The sequence below is a fragment of the Glandiceps talaboti genome, chromosome 15 (genome assembly GCF_964340395.1).
Source record: "Glandiceps talaboti chromosome 15, keGlaTala1.1, whole genome shotgun sequence".
In the NCBI taxonomy this organism is placed as follows: domain Eukaryota; kingdom Metazoa; phylum Hemichordata; class Enteropneusta; family Spengelidae; genus Glandiceps; species Glandiceps talaboti.
Window position 1 is genome coordinate 7,515,302 of NC_135563.1, and position 26,533 is coordinate 7,541,834.

General features: G+C 36.2%; 1 protein-coding gene across 1 annotated transcript; it reads right to left on the reverse strand.

Moving 5' to 3' along the window:
- Positions 1 to 3,502: 3,502 nt before the first annotated feature.
- LOC144446537 (uncharacterized) lies at positions 3,503 to 25,283 on the reverse strand. The gene is made up of 6 exons (XM_078136324.1): positions 25,091 to 25,283; positions 21,875 to 22,018; positions 20,494 to 20,680; positions 12,464 to 12,922; positions 8,962 to 9,194; positions 3,503 to 7,862 (listed from the first exon to the last, which is right to left on the reverse strand). The coding sequence occupies exons 2-6, from the start codon at positions 21,989 to 21,991 to the stop codon at positions 6,339 to 6,341; spliced, it is 2,520 nt and encodes an 839-aa protein (XP_077992450.1). The 5' UTR covers positions 21,992 to 22,018; positions 25,091 to 25,283; the 3' UTR covers positions 3,503 to 6,338.
- Between the last annotated feature and the right edge of the window lie 1,250 nt (positions 25,284 to 26,533).

The window sequence follows — 26,533 nt, forward strand, 5'->3', positions numbered from 1 at the left end:
AATTTAACAAAGTGTTCTGATATCAAGTATAAACAGTAATTTTTTTTACACATATAGCCCGTTTCAAGTCATCGTTCACCGGCTCTTTAAATTTTTGGGGCCTATAGTCCATTACATGCACAAGGTACAACGTGCTACGCAGATTTATTGTTCTACAAGAATAGCGGCGCCGTTTTACAGGTCGTGTAGCGCACTCCAAATAAGAACTCATGCGTCACAGTCGCGTACAGATAACATTGCATAGCGAAGGCGGATACTGAATGTACACAAACAATATTCATTATTCTCACCGGTGAACAAGGTTTGGCAACCGATTATTTAGCTAATACCAGGGACAGACACATTAAGAAGGAATCATCAGCAATTGCAACCACTGAGGAAATCATTGGAGGTGAAATTTCCATAAATTCTACAGTAAAACAAGACTTAGTCCAAACGTACGTACCTGAACAAATCCGTGGTAAGCCTCTCTCTCTCTATATATATATCGCTACTATATTTTTTGTAACTTGCTAATTAGCCCTACTTCACTACTATTATAATGGACGATTCGATGACTTTAAAGTCAAGTTCATATAACCATCGTACCGTTTCACCCAGAATAGCTCTGGAAATATATGCGCCATGAGAACGCCCACACGTCTTGGAAGTAAACGGAGACGTGTCGGAGCTCTCAAAGCACACATTCTAAACCGAGGTAAAGTCTTGCTTGCAGACACGTACGGACTATTTATAAAGTCGTATCCTGATTTACTCCGTCTGCAAGCAGGACTAAATAAACCCACCATTACACCGTAGTGTTTAAAATGTATACTTTGAAAGTGAAGGCGTGAGACTATTTAATTTTCCTGTAATGAGCGAATGGATGGTGGATTAAATTTCAAAGAAAAAGTGAAAGTGTCATGGCAAGCCGTATAGGGAAGGCCATAATTGTGAAAATTTACATGTATTACAATGACTGCAATTTGCTATCGACGCTATCGTCACAGTGACTACAGTGCAATACTAGTAATTAATATTACAAAGTCGTACGTGTTGGTTCTAGCAGGTCTATCTGTTTTGAAATTATTACTTCTGCTCTCTGTAACAACTTTCATATTTACTACCATGAATACGACTGGGTTTGTTTGAGACACGTCAGTGCGATGTCAGTTCTAGATCTATACGTAGTCAATGTTAAGCTGTATCTCTTTGTTCAGCGTGTTTGGTTTACAAATTCTGACGAACCATGACGAATTTCGTAGAATTGGGCACTATTCCAGGTAACCATCTGCATACAAAAAGTGCATTTGTTCGTATACAGTATACTACTACTACTACTACTACTACTACTACTACTACTACTACTACTATTACTACTACTACTACTACTACTACTACCACTACCACCACCACCACCACCACCACCACTACTACTACTACTACTACTACTACTACTACTAGCAATTAAAGATAGTTAGCTGACACAATGCTTAGTACACACTTAGTACAAATGCTCAGATCATTGAAATTGGTCACCTGCAAAAAACACGTCGTATAACTATATAAAGACTCATAAACACAGTTAGTCATTAATAAACATTAATACATAATAACAGTGTGTATTTCTCATTTTTTTTTGTTTACTCCTGCGTCCCACACAGAACAGAAGTCATGGATTCCAAAATTGGAGCCTGTTGGCGTTGTGGTAACCTAGGAAGACTTGAATGTAATGTGTGTGGGTTTGCTGTATACTGTGGAAATCTTTGTCTACAGGATGACAAATATCGACATGAGGTAAATTGAAGTATTTTCAAAGGGTGATAAAGTACTAATGTTAAATTTTGAATGTATTTTAATAATTGGAGAGAGAGAGCGATAGAGAGAGAGAGCGACACACACACACATACACACACAGAGACAGACACACACACACACATACACACACACAGAAAGACAGAGAGACAGAGAGACACAGAGAGAGAGGCTAGGGGGAGGGAGAGAGAGTTAGAGATGGTCGAGGGAGGGATGGCGCGAGATAGCTATAGTGGATGGAGGAAGAGAGAGAGAGAGAGAGAGAGAGAGAGAGAGAGAGAGAGAGAGAGAGAGAGAGAGAGAGAGAGAGAGAGAGAGAGAGAGAGAGAGAGAGAGAGAGAGGGGGGGGGGGAGGGAGGGAGGGAGGGAGGGAGGGAGGGAGAGAGAGAGAGAGAGAGAGAGAGAGAGAGAGAGAGAGAGAGAGAGAGAGAGAGAGAGAGATATTATGTGGTTGGAGTCCTCATCAGGATAGCAACCTTGAATGACGACTAGGTAAAATTGAATGAAATTATTACTTTCCTTTCATTTTATTAATTGCGAAAAGCCCCACATTTTAAAAATTGCACACAGAATGCTTGATAGGAAATCTTATCTAAACGTATTCTGTTTTCATAGGTTGAATGTCAAATGGCATCAAAGTCTCACCAATGCAATAATTGTGGTTTAGTAACGACAAGTGCAAAGCAGTGTGCAGCATGTTTACGTGTATGGTACTGCGGAGGCGAGTGTCAAGTTCAAGATTGGGAATCTCACAAGACAGGCTGTAAAAGAGTCAAGGATGAAATTCTTGGAATAGCGACGATGATAGCTGGGTCCCATGGTCGAATCGAAAGAGATGAAAAGGTGAAGGACCCTTTCAACGTAGATTATTGGGGAAACTCGGTAGCTGTAGATTTATTGAAACTTCCTCAAAATGAATGGAGTTGGTCAGGATCGCCCAAAGAAATTATCTCTCCTACTTACAAATGTTTGCGATCTTAGGTATGTAATTAAGACCGGGGCTTCGTTACCAGACGACTTTGATGGCCATATCAAATTTTATTTGAATGAAAGTAATGTACATCTAATGGCCCGCATGGTGCTGTTCCTGTACACAACATGGTTGGGTGATGACGCCTCTACTACGGCAGAAGCATTGGTGCAAATTTGGTATTCGTTTGTCCAGCCTAGCAGTCTGCAGATTTGGGGGAAACACAAAAATAACCCTCTCTCCTTCAGTGAAGACTACTGCAGAGCCAATCTTGAACGAGCAAATAACATCTACCCCACATACACAATTCCTCTAAAGTGCTGTAAAAAAGAATCATAACTGCCATAAATAGTAGATTAAGTGACAGGTTTGTTGAGAATCAACATTTTTTTAAAAATCTTGTTGTCACACCACATTAGATAGAACTTTTTTTTGACCTTACTTTCAAATAATAATATACCTTTACAAACTCAATATACAGTTTTACTTGCATGATTCATCTGACCCAGTAACCCCCACCACCACCCCCACCACCACCACAAGGCTTTAACCAACAACCTGCAAATTCAAAGATGGTCGTTCTTAACAATTCAACCATCATAATTCCATCTGGAAAGAATGTCACAAAATCACCCAGAATAATTACAAGTATATTTTTTAGAAATTGGTTTCAACAACTTTTATTCAGTTCATTATTTTATATTAGCAATATTTGTTTTCTATTTTAATTTTTACTGTTATTACAATCAATTTCAGCAAACATCTCAGACAGTAGACTGGATGCTCATAGCAAAAATAGAAAATGACAGATAAAGTCTGAATGGTTTGACTATTAAAGTGGCACAAGCTGAGTTTATAAACTTTTTAGTCAAGTGAAAATACTTACAAAAAAACCTTGATTAAACTATTACTAATGTCAAGGCATGCCTACTGTGACACTACCACTGCCTTGTAATTATGTAAGAACAGTTTATTGCCTAGTATGTATTCCTCAACATTTTTTGGTATGCATCAAAAATATGTCATCGAATTGTTAATATGTTACACTTTTTGTCATAAAACCTTAGCATTTGGGTGTTTGAGACACACACAATCCTTGTTTGAGACACACACTGAATCCTGGTCATAAGAGCTTAGCATTTGACGTTTTATGCTACAATTTACTCTAAAACAGAACAGGTCAAAAGATGTGTCAGTTCCAGGTGACAAAACAAACACTCCAGTTGAAACCACACCAACTTGTTTTTATAACAAAAAGTGTATATCTTCATATCAGGTTTGAGTTCAGTCAATTGCAAGTGATAATTATGTATGCTTCAGTTAGTAGAATACTATGAGCGACTCTTAAATACACAACATTGTCCAAATATGTATAACCTCAGCTTGTGCCCCTTTAATGTCTAATCTCACAAAGTTTACAAAGCCGTGTTTTGCATAAAATGAAAGATAATTGGTACTTTAGCAAAATAACACACAGAAAAGATTGCTGTACACCTCAAATTCAAAACCAATTTTTTTTTCACCATTTTAGTATGATTTTTGTTCGTTTGACCAAACTTGATATTAATCTTGTCTATGTATATAAGATCATTCTCACAAACGAGAGCTGATATTTCTTCTTCGACACTGTGTAAGTGTCCGTGGTTTATGATGAATGTATAATAATCATAGTAATAACAATAATAATGTTAGTTTTTATATAGCACTTTCCCACTCTGTGCTCAAAGCACTTTACAATTATTACCCCTGGCATGGAGCTATAGCAGCACAATGGCCCTTTATACTTCCTCAACTCCCTGGGAGCATATACCTGTTTTTTTTAGCCATGCCTTATGTTATACTTAAAGGCACAGCTAAAACAAGCAGCATTTGCCAGAAGACTATTATGCAACATACACATGTATGATCAATGTGAGCTAATTGTAAATTTCAGTGCAATACAATCCATTAACTTAGACTGAACTTTTACACACAGATGAGCTTTTATCATATTATGTATGATCAGAGTTGATCAATTCACAAGTTTTGGTTGTCATTTAACTTGATAGATAACAACACTTTTACTTCTGAACACAGCATGATTGTTATTGAGGGAAGAGTAGAAAAAAAAATGAATGTAAATAAAGCTCTCTCTTCAATTTAATCCTGCTATGTTCAGCAATATTATATCTAGTGAGTAAAACAATCTCAGCTTGCCAAATTGATTGTTGATCATGAAATGCATAAGTTATGTAGTTCTCTAGCAAACATTATCTGTGTTAACGGTATGAAAGCACCACATATATGAAAACATCTCATGCACACATATACCAGCAAGTAAGTCACAGCAAGTATTAAAAGTCATGATTACCCATTTCACCAAATTTGTTTTTCTTTCATTTTATTTTTCTTTTGAGACTGGCACCCCAAACACCTCAAACTTTTATTACATTATTTGAAAACATCAAATATACAGACATTACATAGTATATTACACCATGCATGAGCCAGGTTCAACAAAAAATATGGAATATATACCCCGGTCATTCTACATCACGACAATGAGCATCTACATCGTGACAACGCATGTCTATGTCATTAGTTCTGCTGTGTTCAAAATGTCAGTCAAAAAACTCAAAATTGTCATTGCTTTCCTTGGTTTTCAAAAAATATTACTGGTGATGTTATAATTAAATTATTCCCCAATATTTTTCTTCATTCAGCCAGAAAACACTCATGACTTTAGGGTTTAATTTGTCACTTTAAGTCACTAGACAAGTAGTGACAAGGGCCCCTTAGGTCACTCATATTTTCCTTGGCTGAATGAAATCTTATTGTTCTCTTTACATTTAGCTCATGAGTAGTCTATTCATAGTTATTTCCCATCGCCTTGGTAACTTTTTGAAATCCAAGATGGTTGTGATCTACAAATTTTTCCGAGAATTTATTATCTAGTATATTCTGCACCTTTTTACATTTTGAGTTTGCCAACTGAAAATATCTTCTTGTCGCAGTCTTTCAAATATTGACAAGAAAATGTGAACTTTGATATAAATTCTACTGCAAGATGTGTAAAAAAATATGGTAATTTTTTTGTACTTTTTTGAATTTGTAAATTACTAATTAGACTATTTTTTGACCCCAAATCTGCAGTAAATAATAATGATTACTCATCTTAATCTGAAGAAAAATACAAAAAGCTGAACTCTATTTGAGGGGCAAGAAATGCAATTAGCCACTTAATTTGTTGATCTACAATGTTATTTTTTTGTCTTAAAGAAAATTTACAAGGATACAAGTATGTAGCCACTAGTGTAAACGGGCATTGCACAACATGTTGCTTTACATGAAAAACTGAAGGTAAGTATTCAAATCAAGATGAAGCAAGTATTCAACTCAAGACGATGTGAACTTAGTGTGAATTCACAGACAGTCTAGTGTCTTCGAATTTACCTGCACCACTTTTTGCATCACATCTTTTTCACATTTATAGGACAAGTTTGTGTCTATTGCTAACAGCATATTGCATAGCATTTCTTTGAAAGAAAAAACAGAGGGTGAATTTTCTGCTCAAGACAGTCCAGTATCTTCAAATTTACTTGCGCCATTTAAGAAATACCCCAACAGCTATGGCTGCAACAGCTACAATAGGTACACTAATTTTGAGTAATAAGTACCCTATGTCTTCTTTATTTTTGATAGATGAATCTGATGGCGATTCAGTTTTAACTGGTTGACTTTCATCACTTCCAACATCATCACCTGTGATCTCATTCTCAGCTTGTAAACTTTCCGACACTGGTGTTTCCTCGACAAGTCCTGTATGAGTTACCTCATTGCTTTCAAGAGTCTCTTGGAGTTCATTAGACGGAATACTAACATTTTCTACTTTCTTCTCATCTTCACTTTCTTTGGGTACATTTAAAGTAGGTTCTTCTTCCACATGATCCCCATTAGCATTAGCATTGTCTGTGATAGACACTTCACCTAGATTGTTCATTACAGTATCTTTTGCATGTGTATCACCTCCTTCTTGTTCAGTTTCCTTCTTGACATCAGTTTCAGATATTGTTTCTTCATCTTTTGTTCTGTCTACATCATTAGCAACTGGTACATCGTTTGTGTCTCCTGATGCTCCTCTTTTGATAAATCTTGGGTCTCTCCATTCTTCCGTAGTTCCATTGTCATCTTTTAATACTGTAACTTCGACTTTTTCAATGGGAACTTCGACTGCTTGTTGTATCTCTTCTCTCCTCGTGTCATCATTGTCAATTAACTGCTCTGCTTCCTTCCCCGCTGTTTGTTCAGAAGATGTTTCCTCTACTGGTGGTATATCAAATTTCTCCATATTCTGATTCGATGCTTGGTTGTCCTCTGCTTCCACTGGTGGTACATCAAATTTCTCCATATTCTGATTCGATGCTTGGTTGTCCTCTGCTTCCACTGGTGGTATATCAAATTTCTCCATATTCTGATTCGATGCTTGGTTGTCCTCTGCTTCCACTGGTGGTACATCAAATTGCTCCATATTCTGATTCGATGATTGGTTGTCCTCTGCTTCCACTGGTGGTACATTAAATTTCTCCATATTCTGATTCGATTCTTGGTTGTCCTCTGCCACAACTTGGAAAGGCTGGCTTTGTGGACTAGCAGCTTGCTCTGCTTGCTCAGAGGGTTGAGATTTGTCCTCACTACTTTCTTCCACAGGCTGAATTTCAAAGTTCTCCATGTTGTTTGAAGATTGTTGATCTGAAATATCATTCCCTTCTAATGGACTACTGATACTGGCTTCATTCAGCTTCTCTTCATTTTCTTGTTTGATAGGTGCACTTTCCTGCAGTGACTGAGTTTCTTCCACTGTATCAGATTTGACTGTGTCATCAACCTTTGATGTAGTAGCCAGGTCTTCTGTTTCAGTTTCTGTTTTCTCTTCTGCTTCTTGGGGCATTTCTGAATCTGCTTTCTCTGTCTCGTCTCTGGAATACCCCACTGGTTCAGCTTCAACTTCATTGTCTGCATCTGACACACTCCGTACATATCCATTCCCTGCTGGTTCAGTGCTGGTAATTCCAAGTGCAGGAGTTGCATCCTGTGGTGGCATATCAGGCATGGGCAGATCCTGTCATAGAACATACAATATCCAATGTCAACAAAACTAGCGTCATGTTCTTTTTAAGGCACAAATCTCAATAAAGACAAAAGATTGTACAGTTTGACCACTGGGGGCACTGTTTGGAAACATTTTTTTTTTCAGAATTGAGAACCAGAATTGTTGAGTATTGGACACATATTGAAAATTGGACCTATTTCTGTGAAAAACAAAGTTCTTCAATCTCTCCAAACTTTCTCCTGGTTGTTTTGAAACAAGAAAAGAATTTACAGGTTCACCATTTTGTTATTAAGAAATCAAAAACCTTGTATTCTTCGGATTCTTCAGCTGCAGCCATTTTGGATTCTACAATGGGCTAATTTGAATATCATTTTGACCTTTATTTCAAAAATTTGCATATGACCTCTGATTATTTTTGTCTTGATTTTAACAGATAATGGGTTTGAATTTTCTTGAATAAAGTAACAGAAAAAGTTTCGAAGCTATGGTGCCTTATCATAATTCATATCAAAACTGACAACAAAGGGTTTTCTGGGTTTTTCTATCCATATTAAAGAACTCTGAAAATGGTGTTCATTGTATTCAACAGTTCAACCATAAACCCTCCACCCATAACCTGTGGGTTACAGGGGTCTATGGTTTGACATACCCATTGAATAGAAATGCAACAAGAGGGATATTTCTAGCACACCTGAACAATTGCAGAAATGGCCAATGTCCCACATTATACATCACTTTCCATAGCACCATCAAGCTAGAGAGTTTTCTGTGTTTATGCTAATGTTTCACTCCTAAAATCTACGTACAATGGAAGCATGAGACCTTTAATGCACACAAAGACTCCCTATGTCAGTGTACAAATGCAAAAAGTGTGATCAATGCTGACAGATAATGATCTCATTTATTGGCCGGCATTTTTGGGAGCCACTGAGTAGAAATTTTCTACCATTTTCATACAAATAATTTGGGAATTATACACTGGATCAAGAAACAGAATGCCGTTCTGTAAAGAGCAAAAACAGGCGAAATATTTTAACTGAGGAGGAACAGAACCTATAAAATTCTGATTTCCAAAGTATATGCTATGTTGATATTATTTAAATCTCACCTCTTCAGTGATAGCATTGCTATCATCATTCTGTTTTTCAACAGTCATCTTTGGTTTGGGTACTTGATAGCCTGTAATGTCTTCTATTTTACCCAAGACGTCATATCTTTCTAGTTGGTGTAGCCTGTCAACCAGAGCACCCATTGTGACATCTTGGTTTGATAGAGTACGGTATAATTCCTCGGTAGGGTTTTTAGCTAGCTCAATCTGGGCCACATCTTCGGTGCTGATATCTACAGGGAAGAATGGAATGAATAAAAATCATATATTACTGAATATGTGGAGACACTTCAATCACTAGAATACCGCATACTACGATAAGGCCCCTTAGATGCAAGTTACAGTAATAATAACCCTCCTCCACCCACACACACATGCACGCACCCCCCCCCCACACACATATCTCTCTCTCTCTCTCTCTCTCTCTCTCTCTCTCTCTCTCTCGGGATTGTCAGAGAACAAGTCCTAAACCCCCCCCCCCCCCCCGCCACATCCATCCAAAACATTTCCTGAATATGGCGTCATATAAAATTCAACTTAAATCATTCTAAATTTATGTTATTCAAACGTTCTTTCAATAATAGTTTGCAGCAGATTATATTTATTTCAATTTAGAAAATGTTTACTACAAATTGACAGCTTTTGAAAACTGATACGATACTGAATGCCATGTCCAATGTATTCAAGTACAGGCATGGTATGGTGTACATTGGGCAACTAATTCTCAACCCCCCCCCCCCCCCCCCACCTTTTCTCCCATAACATTGCCCACCCTACCCTTTTCCCAACTGCCTTTGACCACCCATACATCATGCACTCAGGAGTGACTGAGATAATGTGATAGATATTGTACAAATCAAACAAGCATAACATTTACCTCTGCTAGGGGTCAGATATTATGCAAATCAACAAGGGTGACATTTACCTCTGCTGGGGGTGAGATATTATGCAAATCCAAGGTAACATTAACCTTTGTTGGGGGTGAGTCAAGATGTCATGCCATACCTTATTGTGGTGTGATATATTTAGACAATTAAACTAGGCATGCATGATGTGTAACAAATGTTGCTGCTGGACATTAATTATCTGACCTTGTCTAAAAAAACACCATTTAATTCATCTGTCATTTCCAATATTTTACATAAGTATAAAATAATGACAGCATAATGTTGCATTGTTTGTAGAAAGGATATAATTTTCATAATCTACTAAAATACTGACAAGATACTTGTCCAATCTGTCTGTAGCAATATTGGCAATGTTCCAGTCTGGTCATACAGACGGCTAGTGACACACACATAAGTCTTATGCATCATTTACATAAATTACCATACAAGGGGTTCATGGAGGCTTTCTGTTCAGACACAAGTACTCCGAGTCCTAAAGTGATGTATTGATATGTACTTTAAGTTTTTGAGTAATTTTCGTAGTGCATAGGTGATTTATTTACAAATTTTCAGTGACATGAGTGGTGGGGAGGGGGAGGGGAGGGGGCTTGGGGGAGGGGCACCCATGATTTCATTTAGGGCATCTTATCTAACTAGTGGGATATTGAACACTATTGAAGGCTCACTTTGAAAAAAGGATTAAATAGTAGGTGTGAAAAACAGTTGTCAAAGCTAGAGAAAAAGGTGACTCAGAAAAAAAGAACGATATAGATAACACTAATGTTAGAACCTGGGATTGAAACCCTGGCCTTCACTGTGAGATTTTGGCCATTTAAATCTAAGCTAATTTATTCAATTGCAACCCCCCCCCCCCCCCCCCCCCTATTTATTTGTTTTGATAATGACACTCACCTTTCCATATCTCATTCACACATTAAAAGATTAGATTTACAAGGCTAATCTTATATTATGTTATTATACTTTCATGTTTCTTTTTACATCAATATCTTTGTTGTTATTTACTAATTACCTATGTTTCATGATGAGTGTTGTCATGGTAATTGATTGCACAATTTGCTCTTCGTTTTGCCATAGTGTGAACTGCAGATATGTATTTCATAATCATATCAAAATCAGTACATTTTTGATTCACGATTAAAATATTCTCTTTGTCGTAAACCACAGCCTCTTTATACTGCACTGCAAGAGGTTAATATTTTGCAGTGTCACGGAAGAAATGTCAGGTCTGGTTTTCCAGAATGAGTAATCTCTGTACAAACACCATTATCAGCTTACATCACTATTTATGTCATTGTCTGATAAGGAAACATGGAGTCAAAGTTTTATGTCCAAAAAGTGTCAGACGTGAGATTTACCAATACAGGAGGTGACCTATCAAAGATATATTTTTGTACATTGTTGTTCAGTCCTATCAGGCTTCTAAATCATGATTGGTAGCTGATAGTATGGCATGAATGCCATATCACATAGATCAGAGTTTTTTTTTTAATTAATTGCCATCTCTTTCTAGAGAATGAAATTTTGAAATCATCTTGATAAAAAAAAGAGAATCATATCACACTAATTTCTATGATGTTATAAAATATTGCCGCAGCATTAATCATCCAAGACTTTTATACCTGTTTACTTGTGATTATTGCCAGGAGGCGGGGGATGGGTGGGCGTAGGGGTGGGTGGGATTTAGGGGTGGGGTGACATTATGGTGTACCATAGGCAGATAAATGGTATACTATATATGTGCTGTCCAAATGGGTCACTTTTTCATGAAAAAATCCCCAAACATTAACTTTTCATCTGAAAATTTTCTAATCATTGAGTTTACAACATGGGAAATGTCTTCATACTTTAGAAATATCTTCACAGAATCAGAATAAAAGTAAGTGACGTACAGGATGATTGTGAATGGAAATCCCTAGCTATGGGTCTGCTTTTGGATTAATCATTATGTATGGGTAGATGTGAACTTGGACAACACATCTTGTCTGAAAATTTGGGAAGTACCCATCCCAGGGAATATTGCAACTTCAACTACTTTATTTTATTTTTTTTTGTTTCTAGTAGAAGAGTGTTACATTTTTTTACCTCTTGTTTTGAGAAATTGGAAGGTTTTTCACCGATATTCTATTATTTCATATGTATTTATAGTCTCCTATTCAAGAAAAACTTAGAAGAAGCTCAGATTTCAAGTATTAACATTCCATTCATCAAAAGTACTGCAGTGACATACGAATTGCAGGTAGTTTTATATTTGAGATGACACAGTATCCCATAATGTCAAAGATGCACAGTAATGTTTTTGACATTCCAACATCTGGTGTTCATCTATCTCTTAATTTTTTTACTAATGGTTTGTGGTGACTCAGGAAAAACAATTTTTTTTAAAACTATCATTTCGACCCATGCAAATTAATTTTTTTACTGAACTATAGCTCTCACCCATGTTTGCAAATACTCTCCCCTCCCTCTGTAATGAACCCAACTTGTGTGATGCAGTGCTCCCTCTATGCCACAACGTACTTCATAAGAAGATGTACAAATAGTCATGAGTCAAGGATTTCATCCAATTTCAGAGCTGTGTATGAAACTATACTTACCAAATCTACCAGCAAGTCCCTTCCAGTTCCTGTCAAACACGTTTTCCACATTCAATGGTCTGAGAGCTTCCATAATATCATTTGTAACAGAACGAAGAGGAGTTGTAGATGTGTATGGCTTTACACTAGCACCATTGGTTACTCCTGTATGTTGAGTTTCCATGGTAACGATTTGGGGTGCTGGAGGTGATGTCACTGTATTGAGTTGTGGATGTGGAGTTTCACTGTGAGGAGGCTGACGTGTGATTTGGTCGACTGGAAGAGCAGCAGGCTGTTGCCCCTGTACAACTGGTTGTGATTGGTGGATTTGGGGATTTGGTTGCCAAGGCGACTGAATTTGATTGGGTTGTTGTTGCAAGGGTTGCTGGTATGGCTGGATGGTAGCTTGTAAATTTGGTTGTAGTGCAGGTGGTAAATGTTGGGGTTGGTACGAACTCTGACCTGTCGGTGAACTTTGACCTGCGTGTGAAAAACCAGGTGGGGGTTGGGTAACCAGAACTACAAATTTTGTTTAGGCCTAATCAGGTTTTCCCCGACTTGTAGTTTTTTTGTGTACAAACAAATACCCCTTGGTAGAGAGGATTCACCCAAAAAAGTAACAAAAGTAAAAACACATGTACCAAAATTTGTCCTTCTGTTACCTAATAAATGGTTTCATGATATTCATTGGCAATAAAATGAATCTTTTATACATGGACAGTACAGTATGATGGAAAAACGAAAAAACAAAACAAGAACTAAAGAATGGAGCTTGACTTTTAAATTTGAAATGGCCTACATTGAAACGAAACAAAAATAGGTGACGAATGTTGCAACCAAGATTGTAACGCAGCAGCAGTAGGTACGGCGAAGGCTTGTCCGACCTTGCCATTAGGTCATGGCTCATGAATAAAACATTACATTACATCATTTTTGTCATTTTTGTGACATCAATGTTGAACTACGCTATTGGTTTATACATGGTACAAGGGTGGTTTTTTTTATATCACATACATGAAGAGTTGACTATTAAAGTCCACACACATAGCACTTGTACAAAGTACATGTACAGGTGTATAGACGAAAGAATGTCATTTCAGTCATTAAGGTCAAAGGTCACTCACATATAATTATATTCAAAATCCAGTCAGATGACCATATCTTTTCTGGAAACCAAATGTCCGTGGGACGTAAAGCAAATCAAAAGCTAAGATTATAGTGTGTAATCAATGAATATAGCGAACATATGATAGTGACTGTACACAGAAAAACCTTTGACAGGCAGGATGAGTTTCATTTCCTCTGGGTTTATTTAGCTCTTAGGTGTGTTTATAAACAACTTCCACATTTACTGGTGAATTAGAGTGAGCTTGGGATGTAAGAAGACCAGTTGCAATTTTGACGTAGTGTTATCATAAAATATGAGACATTGTTCAAATTTACGCATGAAGTCGCCAAGAGACTTAGCTATCTGACTTATTCGACATTAGCTTGACTGTTGACAGCTGAAATTCTAGCAGATGACACTGTCACACTGATATACTAGATAGCCTAACTCTGCCTCTGGGTGGTTAGGTAGGAGGTGAGATCAAGTTTTTCTGATATACTGTTTTCAATGCTGATTCTGATTCTGTCAATCGACTAAATGATGTCATAGTTCTGAAGATTGTAACATACTGGTAAGTACCAACACATAAAACAACACATTCTTTTACTTTTTCTACTTTTTTTTTTCACTTTTCAAATCAATATACAACTTCAAAAGTATGACTTGTTGTTTTAGATTCTATATTTCCAAACAGAAATTTGATAAACAAAATATTTTGGTTTCATTTTACAAAATATTGTTTTTTTTCGAATGTAGAACAAGGATGTCTACAGAGATAGGATGCTTTATTTTGACTATATAGACTGGTACAAAATCTACAAATCGATATATAAACTTGGGGATAATATTACAAGATTATTTTAGGTATTCACACATGGTACATATCATTTGACATAAGTGTATGAATACCAATTTATTTGACAGTAATCTTGCCAGAAGGTATGTGAAATGATTAATGTCATGATCATATTTCAGAGTAAATAGAGGACATATTCTTTTATTATGCTGCAAAATCTCTTGATTTGTTACTTTCTGAACTTTTTTTTTATAAAATGTGATCAATATACATCAAAAGTCAACCTGACAAGTTTCTTGTTTAATATCAGGTGATTTGATTATTCACCATAGTATGCATAATTTATTGATGTTGATGTTCCCGTGATTATCAATTTTTGTCCACTAATTTCAAATGGTCATTACCATAAATATTGTAGACAGACCAGTACACATACTTGCCCCCCCCCACGCTCTCAGTGACATACACATCCACACATGCATATTACATACACACATACACACACACACACACATACATACATACATACATACATACATACATACATACATGCATACATGCATACACACACACACACACACACACACACACACACACACACACACACACACACAATCTGTATGAATGATATTATCAGCCATATATTGGGCATATAGAGAAGGCCTTTTTGGACCCCAAATGTGATCAGTTCTGTTTGAGATATAGTAATCTGAAATTAAATATCTCAAACTGTCTACAGCATCTTTGACAAGAATATAGTAGATTACACTATGGGAGACTGTGGAATGACAAACATGCAGTCACACTACTCAGGCATAAAATCATTTTATGTCTACAGGTCTTTGGTTAATGAATAACTTGACCTTACAAATTTAAACTATACTATTTATGTGGGAAATCACAAACACGACTGTACATTACTAATAATAACATGGTAATTTCTTTACATTTCATATTGTTTTAATCATAACATTACCATGCTACAAATATTCCATTTTTGGATACTAAACAAAGTCAAACATATATATACACACAAAGGAAATGGGGAACTATAAGTACGCCATAGGTTTAATTTCAATACTAAAAACTGATATGTAGGTGTATGTCCGATCTGCAAACACTTCAAATGATTTCAAGTTCTCTATCCTCATAGTTTAGAAATTTGTCGTTGGCTTTCAAACCTACAGATATATTCTGTTTGAAAATGATTTGAAACCAAAGACGAGTCTCTATGCCACCATCGGTATAGTTACAGACAAGGAAGTGTGGCGTCGTCTAGAATCAAGTCATATGGGGATTTGACTCCCTCCTTCCTTTACCCTTGACGTGACTAAATTCTAGGCTACTACTGTTGTAAAAACAAGTAAAACACTATCATGCCTCTTTACAACAATACTAATGAAAAACCACCTAGAATCCACGCAATGCAGATTTTGAATTTTGTTTTCTCCTCTCAACAAAAATTCGAAATCCCCACCACCTGGATTCTAGACTAAATGAAAAAACCAGATGCTCTGACTTGCCAGAATGAAGGTTCTCTCTGGTATAGCAATATAATTTATTTTAATGAGAAAAACATTGATAATGAAACATTTTTAAGTTGGAACAGAAAGATATACAAAAAGTAACTTTGATTGAAAATTGGGAATAGTCTTAGTTCAAAAGGTTTTATAGTGTAAATAATTTCTGAATATGTGTGACTCAAAAACTTGCTTACATTTTTAAACACTGTGTATATTAATTCTCAATTATCAATTTTTGTGAGTGGGTTTCAACTTCAGTAACTTTGGCCAAAAATTCTAAGACAATTCTAAAATGACAGAAACAAACCTGTATGGTATTATTCAGTGAAACTGGATGGCTTTAGGCCATTGAAACTAATTTCTAGATCAAATAGGTCAGAATAATATGTCTGTGAAATATAAAAAAAACTCAATATGCCGACATTGGTATAAATTCAATACTTTTCACAAACACTCAACGATCTCATCATGCTAGTCAATGCAACTGAAAGGTCAAACAAGAATGAAGTTGAAATGCTGCCAAAAATTTCTCTTTTCATCATAAAATTTGTTTGTTCAAATTCCCCAACTTATTTACAAGTGTATTCAGTGATATGGCCACTGCTGTGTTTCTTTGCTCTAATTTCGTTTTAGTGGTTTCACCTTTGGTGTTTTTATGATTATATGTGATATCTCGGAGTGTGTCAAGTACAAGACAATTGGGGGAGAGGTTGTTTACCTATGAATTGGCATATCACCGGGAGTCTCTTATATAATGGTGGCCAGTGTTTGGAATAACATTTACCTGGTCTCTGTACACAGACAATGCAAAGTGAAACCCAATTTACACAAGACACAATATCCATATTATGTAATATACAAATCCTTGAATTCAAATGTACTTTTTTTCAGCTGAAATGGCATGGGATGATTTCGAGCCTCACTTGATATAGCCTCTAAATTTGCTGTTATTTTCTATCAATAATGATTTTTTTTCCACCACATTTGTTTTTATAAAACTCATAATCATAACCATTATAATATATATTTTTTTTAAAATTATCCTGAGGGAAAGTATAGAGTCATGAGAGTGGAGGGCAATGCCCTTTAACTGAATACATGGACATGTGGCCTTCACACATATTTATAGCATTCTTTTAGTGTAAAATATCATTTTGCTGCATATGCACATTTGTATTATATATGGAAACCCTCCTTGTCAGATTATTAAAGTTGCAACGAGAAAAAGTTGACTAATTTTCAAAAGACTCCATGACATGAAATACAGATTGAGTATACGCCATCTTTCACTTCATGATTCACAGCAAAGTTTTGGAGAATTTTTATGACGTACAGGTCTTTTTATAAACTCAACAAACAAAATTACCGGCATAACATTTACAGTTTGGGATTTTTGATGGACAGATGAGAGATAGGTGTATCCCTAGGTACTTACCGGGGAAGAAACCCTCACTCGTAATTCCATAAACAGGATAAAAATAGTTGAGCGTGAATTTGGCTGACTATGTTGAAACCATAAGTTGAGTCAACCATGTACTGTATGTAAATGACTCATGCCTTGCATGTCTGCATGCTAATAACTTCCGTGAACTTGTGAACTTTTGCCCTTTGACCCCACAAGTTAACAATTGTATTACTTTCAGCACAGACATGCATCAACAAAATGAAAAATCTGAATTTAATGATTTACAGGAAGTAGAAATGTTAAATATTACCCACAAGTTAACAGCTGAAAATGTTATTGTTTCTGTTTGTTTCTTTGTTTGATTTAGGCCTAATAAAAAAAATGTGTGGTTCCAATTATGCTAAATTTTAGAATAGGTGAGGGTAGGTAGATTTTGTATTTTATTTTATTATATTTTTTTCCATGTGTAAGTGTCTAGTTCAGATTTTCCATTGTTTTCCAAATGGTCTCTGTGTTGTTTATTTCTTCCCATACAGCCATTACAGATTGGAAGAACAGTTTTATAGTGTCTTTTTAAGTTGATTTCAGTTTCCACATCCATTATTTCTCATGAGACTTCACAACTTTTCTGATTTTATTATTTTTTTCACGAATACATAAAAAAAGTTTAGGATCGGCAGTGAAAAACTAGGTGGGGTCGGGTATCCGGAACCAAACAATTTTTTTAGGCCTTATAGAAATGTACTTCTTTAGACTAGCAAGTTAAAAAATGGAACCCTTTTTTGCAGCCAGATATCAGCAACATGAAAACATTTTGAAATTTGAACGTTTGAACTTTACAAAAGAGAAATTATGAATTTTTGTGATTTCACAAATTTTGTCAACATTTTAGGCCAAATACTATTCGCTGTAAAAAGTTATCTAGTATATTAACTTCATGCATTTCAAGTGGCCATATGGATAACAAATAGGTATTTATTGTGGATTTTTAATTTATAAAACAACTCCACTACGTTTTCAAAAAAAACCACCAAAAAAACGTGAAACAACATATATACAAAGTTCTTGTTTGTAATTCAATAAATTGCCAAAAATTCTAAAATGTGTAAAGTGTTTGTTATTGTATATGTAACAAACCTTTTACACACTTTTTAGCATTTTGCAATTTTTTAAGTGACAAACATGGACTCAGTCGATACTGTTTCACATTATATTTTTCAAGTAGAAAAAACATGGTAAAGTTATGTACATATAACAAAGTTTAGATTGCATGATAAATTAATCGCTTAATATAAACTGATTAGTCAATCTTATGATTGGGCAAAACAGGAATGAGAAATATCGGGAGATTATTTATTATATTTATTATATATATAGACTAATATTTTCTATTTTGAAGTCAGTTTGAAACTAAAATATTTTACGGTGAGCGGGCATTAATTTTATGAAGTGAAGGGGCTACAATGCTCAGCTGTTCATTCACTTTTCAGAATGTAATTGGCACGTTGCAACTAATGATTGAGCAAATTATTGTTATTTTTTTGTAAAAGTAAAGATGACGCTCTTTTCTCTGTAATTCATAAATTGAACTTTTCAGGTATAAATGTGAAAGAAAGATCATCATTTATATAAGGGTGACCCTTTTTTTTTGTTTCTCATTACTATTTCATAGCAACTATGGGCTGGTTGGATGGTTGGTTGAAAAAAAAGTTTAAGAAAATTCATTTTCTTCATGTTTCTCTGCCTCTCCTTTTCTCCTGTCTATCTTCTTTTCATTGGATTCTTGGGAACAAGCCCTTTCCCAGCTTCTCTACACAATTCTCTACCCTTCCCCCTCTGTGAATGACTTCCGTCATGAAAGAAATGCTCTGTTCATGAACAAGCATCGTTGCTGCCGCCGTGACTGTAGATGATGTTGACAGTCCACACACTTACTTATTCTTGCCAGAGAGGGTGTTGTTCCACAAAATAGAGGTGGGCAAAAATAATATTTTTTTTATTTTGATGTCAGAGCTGAAAATTTGGGTCGGTTGGGTAATGAGAAACAGGAAAAAAAAATAGAGTCACCCTAATTAATTCATTCTGCCAACTACAACCCCCTCCCTCGCCTACCCTCAGTCAATTCAAGTACTGAAATATCTATTTTGCCTGCATTACTAAATATAGTAGATTGTGTTATTATATTTAACACATCACACCATATATCACTATTTCTTGAATATCTCGATAAAAGTCATTTTTTTTTTCATCTCAGTTGTCTAATTCTCCTTTCATGTCTATCACTACAACACACAAAATCACAAAATGTCAGATGTTAAGTATTCAAAACTGGACATAGACTATAATTAATGTCATAATTAGTAACAATCAGATGTTCTTGGTGTTTGGTTTAAAAATAACATAAGAAATGATTTACTGTGTAATGAAAATGGTGATGGCTGACCTGTTTATGGCAATACTGTTTACAAGCATAGACCTAACAAAAATATTGTGTGATTCTGATTACGCTCAGTTTTAGAATAGGTGGGGTAGGTAGATTTTTTATTTCATTTTACTATATATTTTTCTTCATGTGTGAGTGTCTAGTTCAGGTTTTCCATTGTTTTCCAAATGGTCTCTGTGTTATTTATATCTTCCTATCAGATGTACAGTCATTACAGATTGGAAGAACAGTGTTATATTGTTTTTTAAATTTGATGTCAGTTTCCGAATCCACTATTTCTCCTGAGACTTCACTGTTCACACTCTTTGCAATTTTATTATTCTTTTCTCGAATACGTAAAAAAAAGTTTAGGGTCGGCAGTGAAAAACTAGGTGGGGGTTGGGTAACCAAAACCAAACAATTTTTTTTTAGGCCTTAGCAAAAATGGAATCTTTGTCAAGCTTTCAAACTTTAAATCAATCTGATTAAAATCTGATGTGGTGAAAGCACTTTGTGTCGTTTGTTTTCGTACCGAGTGATGGTGGGAAGGCGGCGATCACTCCGAACAAAACAAATGTCACATCACGATGAATAGAGATAAATAAGGACATCTAGCCGCTTTCACCACATCGGTTTTTAATCAGATTGACTCTAAATCAAAGTGCATAAATCATCGCCATCTAAACCTGAAATGGCTATGCCCTTAAACAATCGCTTGGTACAAAATAACTTACATTGAGAGTAGGGGGTTCAGTAAAATACTGAAATAACACCTGCAACTATAAAAGTGTACTTACTTCTTCCAAGTCTCTGTGCAACTCTAGTTTCAAAGTCATCAGCCAGTTCTGATAAACCAACCTCATCTTCTCGCAAAGCATTGATTAATTCTTTGTACCATTGTGGACCTTTCTTCTTAAGCCGATCAAGTAACATATTAGCACCGTCTCTATCACCATTGATTCTTATTTCACATCTAATATTTTCCTGGTAAATAAATTGATGAAAAAAATACTATTTTAGTGAAAACCAACCAATCATTCATAACCATTATGAATTAGTCTGGATACCAACATGGTAACCAGTCATCTCTTCCAATCATGTACGTCGGGTAACGACATCTTCAGATTCAAACCCAATGGATAGCCTCTAGACTGTGGGGTAAAGAGATGTTCAGATTCAAACCCAATGGATAGCCTCTAGACTGTGGGGTAAAGACATCTTCAGATTCAAACCCAATGGATAGCCTCTAGAGATGTTCAGATTCAAACCCAATGGATAGCCTCTAGACTGTGGGGTAAAGACATCTTCAGATTCAAACCCAATGGATAGCCTCTAGAGATGTTCAGATTCAAACCCAAGGGATAGCCTCTAGACTGTCGGGTAATGACATCTTCAGATTCAAACTCAATGGATAGCCTCTAGACTGTGGGGTAAAGACGTCTTCAGATTCAAACCCAATGGCTAGCCTCTAGACTGTCGGGTAACGACATCTTCAGATTCAAACCCAATGGCTAGCCTCTAGACTGTCGGGTAAAGACATCTTCAGATTCAAACTCAACGGATAGCCTCTAGAGATGTTCAGATTCAAACCCAATGGCTAGCCTCTAGACTGTGGGGTAACGACATCTTTAGATTCAAACCCAATGGCTAGCCTCTAGACTGTCGGGTAAAGACATCTTTAGATTCAAACCCAATGGCTAGCCTCTAGACTGTGGGGTAAAGAGATCTTCAGATTCAAACCCAATGGATAGCCTCTATCTAGACTGTGGTGAGGGGTGGGGGGTGGGGTAAAGACATCTTCAGATTCAAACCCAATGGATAGCCTCTAGACTGTGGGGTAAAGACATCTTCAGATTCAAACCCAATGGATAGCCTCTAGACTGTGGGGTAAAGACATCTTCAGATTCAAACCCAATGGATAGCCTCTAGACTATAATGAAGTCACTTCACAAGTCTTAATGTCATAGTCATCTTATGTGGTCACCATCTTGTCATCATCGTCATTGTCATCGCCATCATTATCGTCATCGTCATCGTCATCATCATCATCATCATCATCATCATCATCATCATCATCATCATCATCATCATCATCATCACCAACACCACCATCACCACTAGCATCATCTTCACCATCATCACTTTCCCCAACAATAATCAAGTGAAATACAAACTTACCCTATCATGATCTGTTAGACATGTCAAATATGGCATAAGTGTCCCAGGTATTATACAACTTGCCAGCTTAGCCCTCATTTCACGTTCAACTTGCTTGATTATTCTTTCTTCATCCATTATTTCCAGACTTCAACACACAAACACCTTAGAAGAAATTAGAAATCAGAAGAATGGGAGTGAAAAAACACATCCTTGAAGGAGTTATGAACTGGAGTAAAGAGAAGAATTATAATGTCCACTGCAAAGGAAATGGAGATTGAAGGAAAGAAAAAAAAACCAGAAAGAGGCATTTCACTGACTTTCAGTAAATAGAAATCCCGTCACTTCATGTATGATCTAAAGTTGTCTGATTACATTCATAACCCACATTGAAACTCTAACACAGTATGTGATTTAATGACAAGTCAAAAATGGTGGTAAGGAGGTAGGAATATGTACCATGACAGAACCCCATGACACGTGAGTGCAAGTGTGGCATACTCGGGGTATTTGCACGAGTGCTTGCAGTGTTCTCTGCGACAGTACTTTTATGAGCGTAGCTTGTGAAAATGCATGAGAAAACACTGCAAGTACGAGTGCAAATACCCCTGTGTATGCCGAGCGGCACAGCCGCGAGAAGAAAGGGACTTGTCTCGATAAGTCCCTCTCTTCTTGTGGCTGCACCACTCGGCATACAAAGCTTAGGGACGATAGTCACGAGTCTAGCAGCAAGACTAGTGTGCATACTACTAGTGGTATTTGCAATGTGGTGCAATATTGAAAACATTATTGCATACATTCATGCAAATGATATGCAAATGAGGAGACAAGCATTTATTGTACACAAAACAATAATAATAATATATTTATTGTCATTATGCATTAATGGTGGTAATAATATATTTATTGTCATTAGAATGCTCTGTAGAATTGAACCATTATACTTTTGTTCATTTTAATTTTTTTTTACTGACTCAGAAAGTAAAGATGTTGCTGTGCCCTTTTCATGATGTTACCATTATTTGTATCCCATTTTAAATCGTCTGAAATCACTAATACAAATACCCCAAAAGCATGTGATTGCATAGTATCACTTTTATGGAAATTTGTGGTTTTTGGTTAAATATATGTAATAATAACATAGCCTCATGATGCATGATGAATGCACATGTCAGTGTGTTTTCTGCAGCTGCACTTTCACTCATTACACTCCTCACAGTGAAAGTACTGTCAGAGGACACTGTATGCACTCGTGTAACTACCCCAAGTATGCCACACTTGCACCCACACGGTATGATAATGGGGTTATGTCATTTTTATACAAATAAATCTACATGTAGCTACTTTTATGTAGCATATTCAGGATGTCAAATACGAATACAACATGTTTAATGATTGCAATTGATTGGTTTCTCACTCTGGTAACTTACAGCAGCAACAACAACAACATTAAACATTGTAAAACCATGGTTCAATGAAGTTATAACAGTTTAAAAGCTGATGTTTTTGGAATTACCGTTCTCTCAAAGTTTGTAAATCCCCAATCTGGTAAGCTAATAACTACAGTAACAACAACAACAACAACAACAACAGCAGCAACAACAACAACAACAACAACAACAACAACAACAACAACAACAAACATTGTAAAACCATGGTCCAATGAAGGTATAACAATTTAAAAGCTGATGTTTTGGGAATTACCGTTCTCTCAAATTTTAAAAGCCTCATCTGGTAAGCTAGTAACTACAGCAACAGCAGCAGCAGCAACAACAACAACAACAACAACAACAAAAACAACAACAACAACAAACATTGTGAAACCATGGTCCAATGTAGGTATAACAATTTAAAAGCAGATGTATTGGGAATTACCATTCTCTCAAAGTTTAAAAGCCAAATCTGGTATAATCTACAACAATGGTTTCATAGTACTGAGGTAACCTTATATTATCTAGAGGGTATCAACCTATTATGTGTATGTACAACTGAACTATAACCTGCTATGTGACGGAACAAAACTGATGACTCAGCGAGACAGTCTTTTAACCCAAACTTGGCCATTTAAAACATCTAAATACTTCAGGTTGCCTAGCAGAACATTTTAGTAAACAATTCTAAGTTAAGAAAAAAATCAAGCTACCACCACCACCACCACCACCACCACCACCACCACCACCACCACCATTACCATGTGACCACCACCACCACCACCACAACCACCACCACCTTCACCACCACCACCACCACCACCACCACCACCACCACCACCACAGCACAACAACATATTGATGATGACGATAAATTTATTTTCTTTCTGACAGAACTTTGATTTAAAGGTAGTATGTTGACAGAAATAGACGATATTTTGTTTGTTAATACTGCAAACGTTTAGACACTCAGAGACATTCATTTACCACAAATATGGTTTTAACTTTCAGACATAGGGACACATTATAAGTATTGCTTAAATTGTTGTTTTCTTTGTCTTGAGGCTAAATATAACAACATTTTGACTTGAATATATTCCCCTACCTTTGTTGTGGAAAGAAATAGCACAGTTATCTTCTGGTATAGAGCGAATATTGATACATTTGTAGTAGCATGATTCGTGTGATATTTTTCGTAAGAAAACAACAATCTAAGCATATGATATGTATGTGTCCCTGTGGTTTATTTCAGATGATTCAGAACACTTTCTTTTATTTGTAGTTTCAATGATGACGTAATCGCCATGGCGACAGACTTACTTGGATTTCTTCGGACCAAAATCAAATATACTAACGACACATAAATAATCATATTTGCAGAGATTGAAAACATGGCCGACAGTAAGTATCGATGAGTATTAATATGCGTGGACATCCATGATATTGATGGTGGCCATATTATATTTGGTGATATAAAAACACACCAGGAAATTCAGTACTTCCGACAACCTCAAGATGACTCATGCCTTGTTTAAAAAAAAAGTAAACGTCGTGGATTTCAAGATCGTATCAGAGTGAGTGTATTGCAATCGACAGCTGTAAACCAAATGTGTATAGCACTGGCAGCAGTGTACACGTTCTACTGTTACTGTTACACGCGGTTCTGTGTTCTATAAAACTGTGAATTTGGACAACTGAGATGAAATCATGCCATTCGGTACATTGTGCATTGACACAAAGCATCAATGGTGAAAGTGAATCACTAAATCATGTTATTCTCAACGACGACCCAGACGACCAATCTTACCTTTTATGTACTGCGCCCTCTCTCCAGACTGTCTGCTTGTACTAATAGTAGAACGGTACAGTTGATGTTAGAAACTCAATTAAACACCCTTTTCCTTTTCTTTTTTCAGTCACAAGAATGACAAGACAACCGGTTGATCTGAATGTTCGTATTCCCTTCAAGTGTACGCAACGTTAGCAACTCGATAAATCGATCGTTAGTCTTTCCAAAAAAAACCAACATGTTTCTTTTCTTAGTCATTGGGGGAATCCCCCGGTCAAGTGCGCCCTCAACCTATTGTTCAACACCGCAAGCACGTCACACAGACACACACTGCGACAAGTGTCACATGACTGATAGTGAGGATTCCCTTCGGTCGGGAAAGCCCCTGGCATAGCAATTTGACCCATTCTTAGCTCCTGTATGAAAGGGACTTGGGCGAAACGATTTTAACGTGTTTGGTACTTTGATATTTGAACAGCAGAAGACAGATATAGAATTTTTCGCAGATAATGATGCGAATTTATACGATACGTGTAAAATTAAAGTTTCATCTGTAAAAGTTGCAGAGTAATTATAAGCTTACCTCATTATGTATGAATATAAAGACATGCCGACGACGAAAAGGCATATTTATTTATTTATTTATTTATTTATTTATTTATTTATTTATTTATTTATTTATTTATTTATTTATTATGAGCCAACATGTTTCCCTAGTTACAGATTCATAAAAAGATAAATTGAAATTAATATAAATTATCAACTATTTATAGTACCCGAATAGGAAAGAGAAAAAGGTGTGTATTACACTCCGTTGGTTGACGATGGCTCGTTACAGTAAATAATTGCAACACAGTTGTGGCATTGAAATTGACAGAGCTGACGTGTTTATATACAATTCAATGAATATTTGAGCGGGGATAGCCAAGACAGAACTCGCAGATCCTCGCATGATCCCAATCTTTAACATTCAAGTAATACCCATAAGCGAAGAGGGGCCACTAACATTACGGGAGGGCCTTAATTATAACTCACTTAGTATGACTAAACATAAGACACCAGGTAAGGATGGCCTTACAGTTGAGTTCTAGCTATCAAACACTTTGGTACAGGGTAGGCCAATATGTTATTGATTCTTTAAATGAAGCATATGAAAATGGTCACCTATCACACAGTCAATGAAGTTCAGGGGGTGATCACTCTTATAGAGAAGAAAGATAAAGACAAAAGATACATTTCTAACTGGCGTCCCATAAAATATAGATTACAAAATAGGTGCTAGATGTTTTGCTAAAAGGATGGACAAAAAAGTAGAGAGAATCTAGTTAGTGTAACCCAAACAGTTTCAAAAATCACCCAATTGGCTAATGTGTTCGTTTGATTGAAAGCCTTATGGAATAGACAACATACTCTGATTTAGCAGGTATTTTAATGGCTATTGACTTTCAAAAGGCTTTCGAT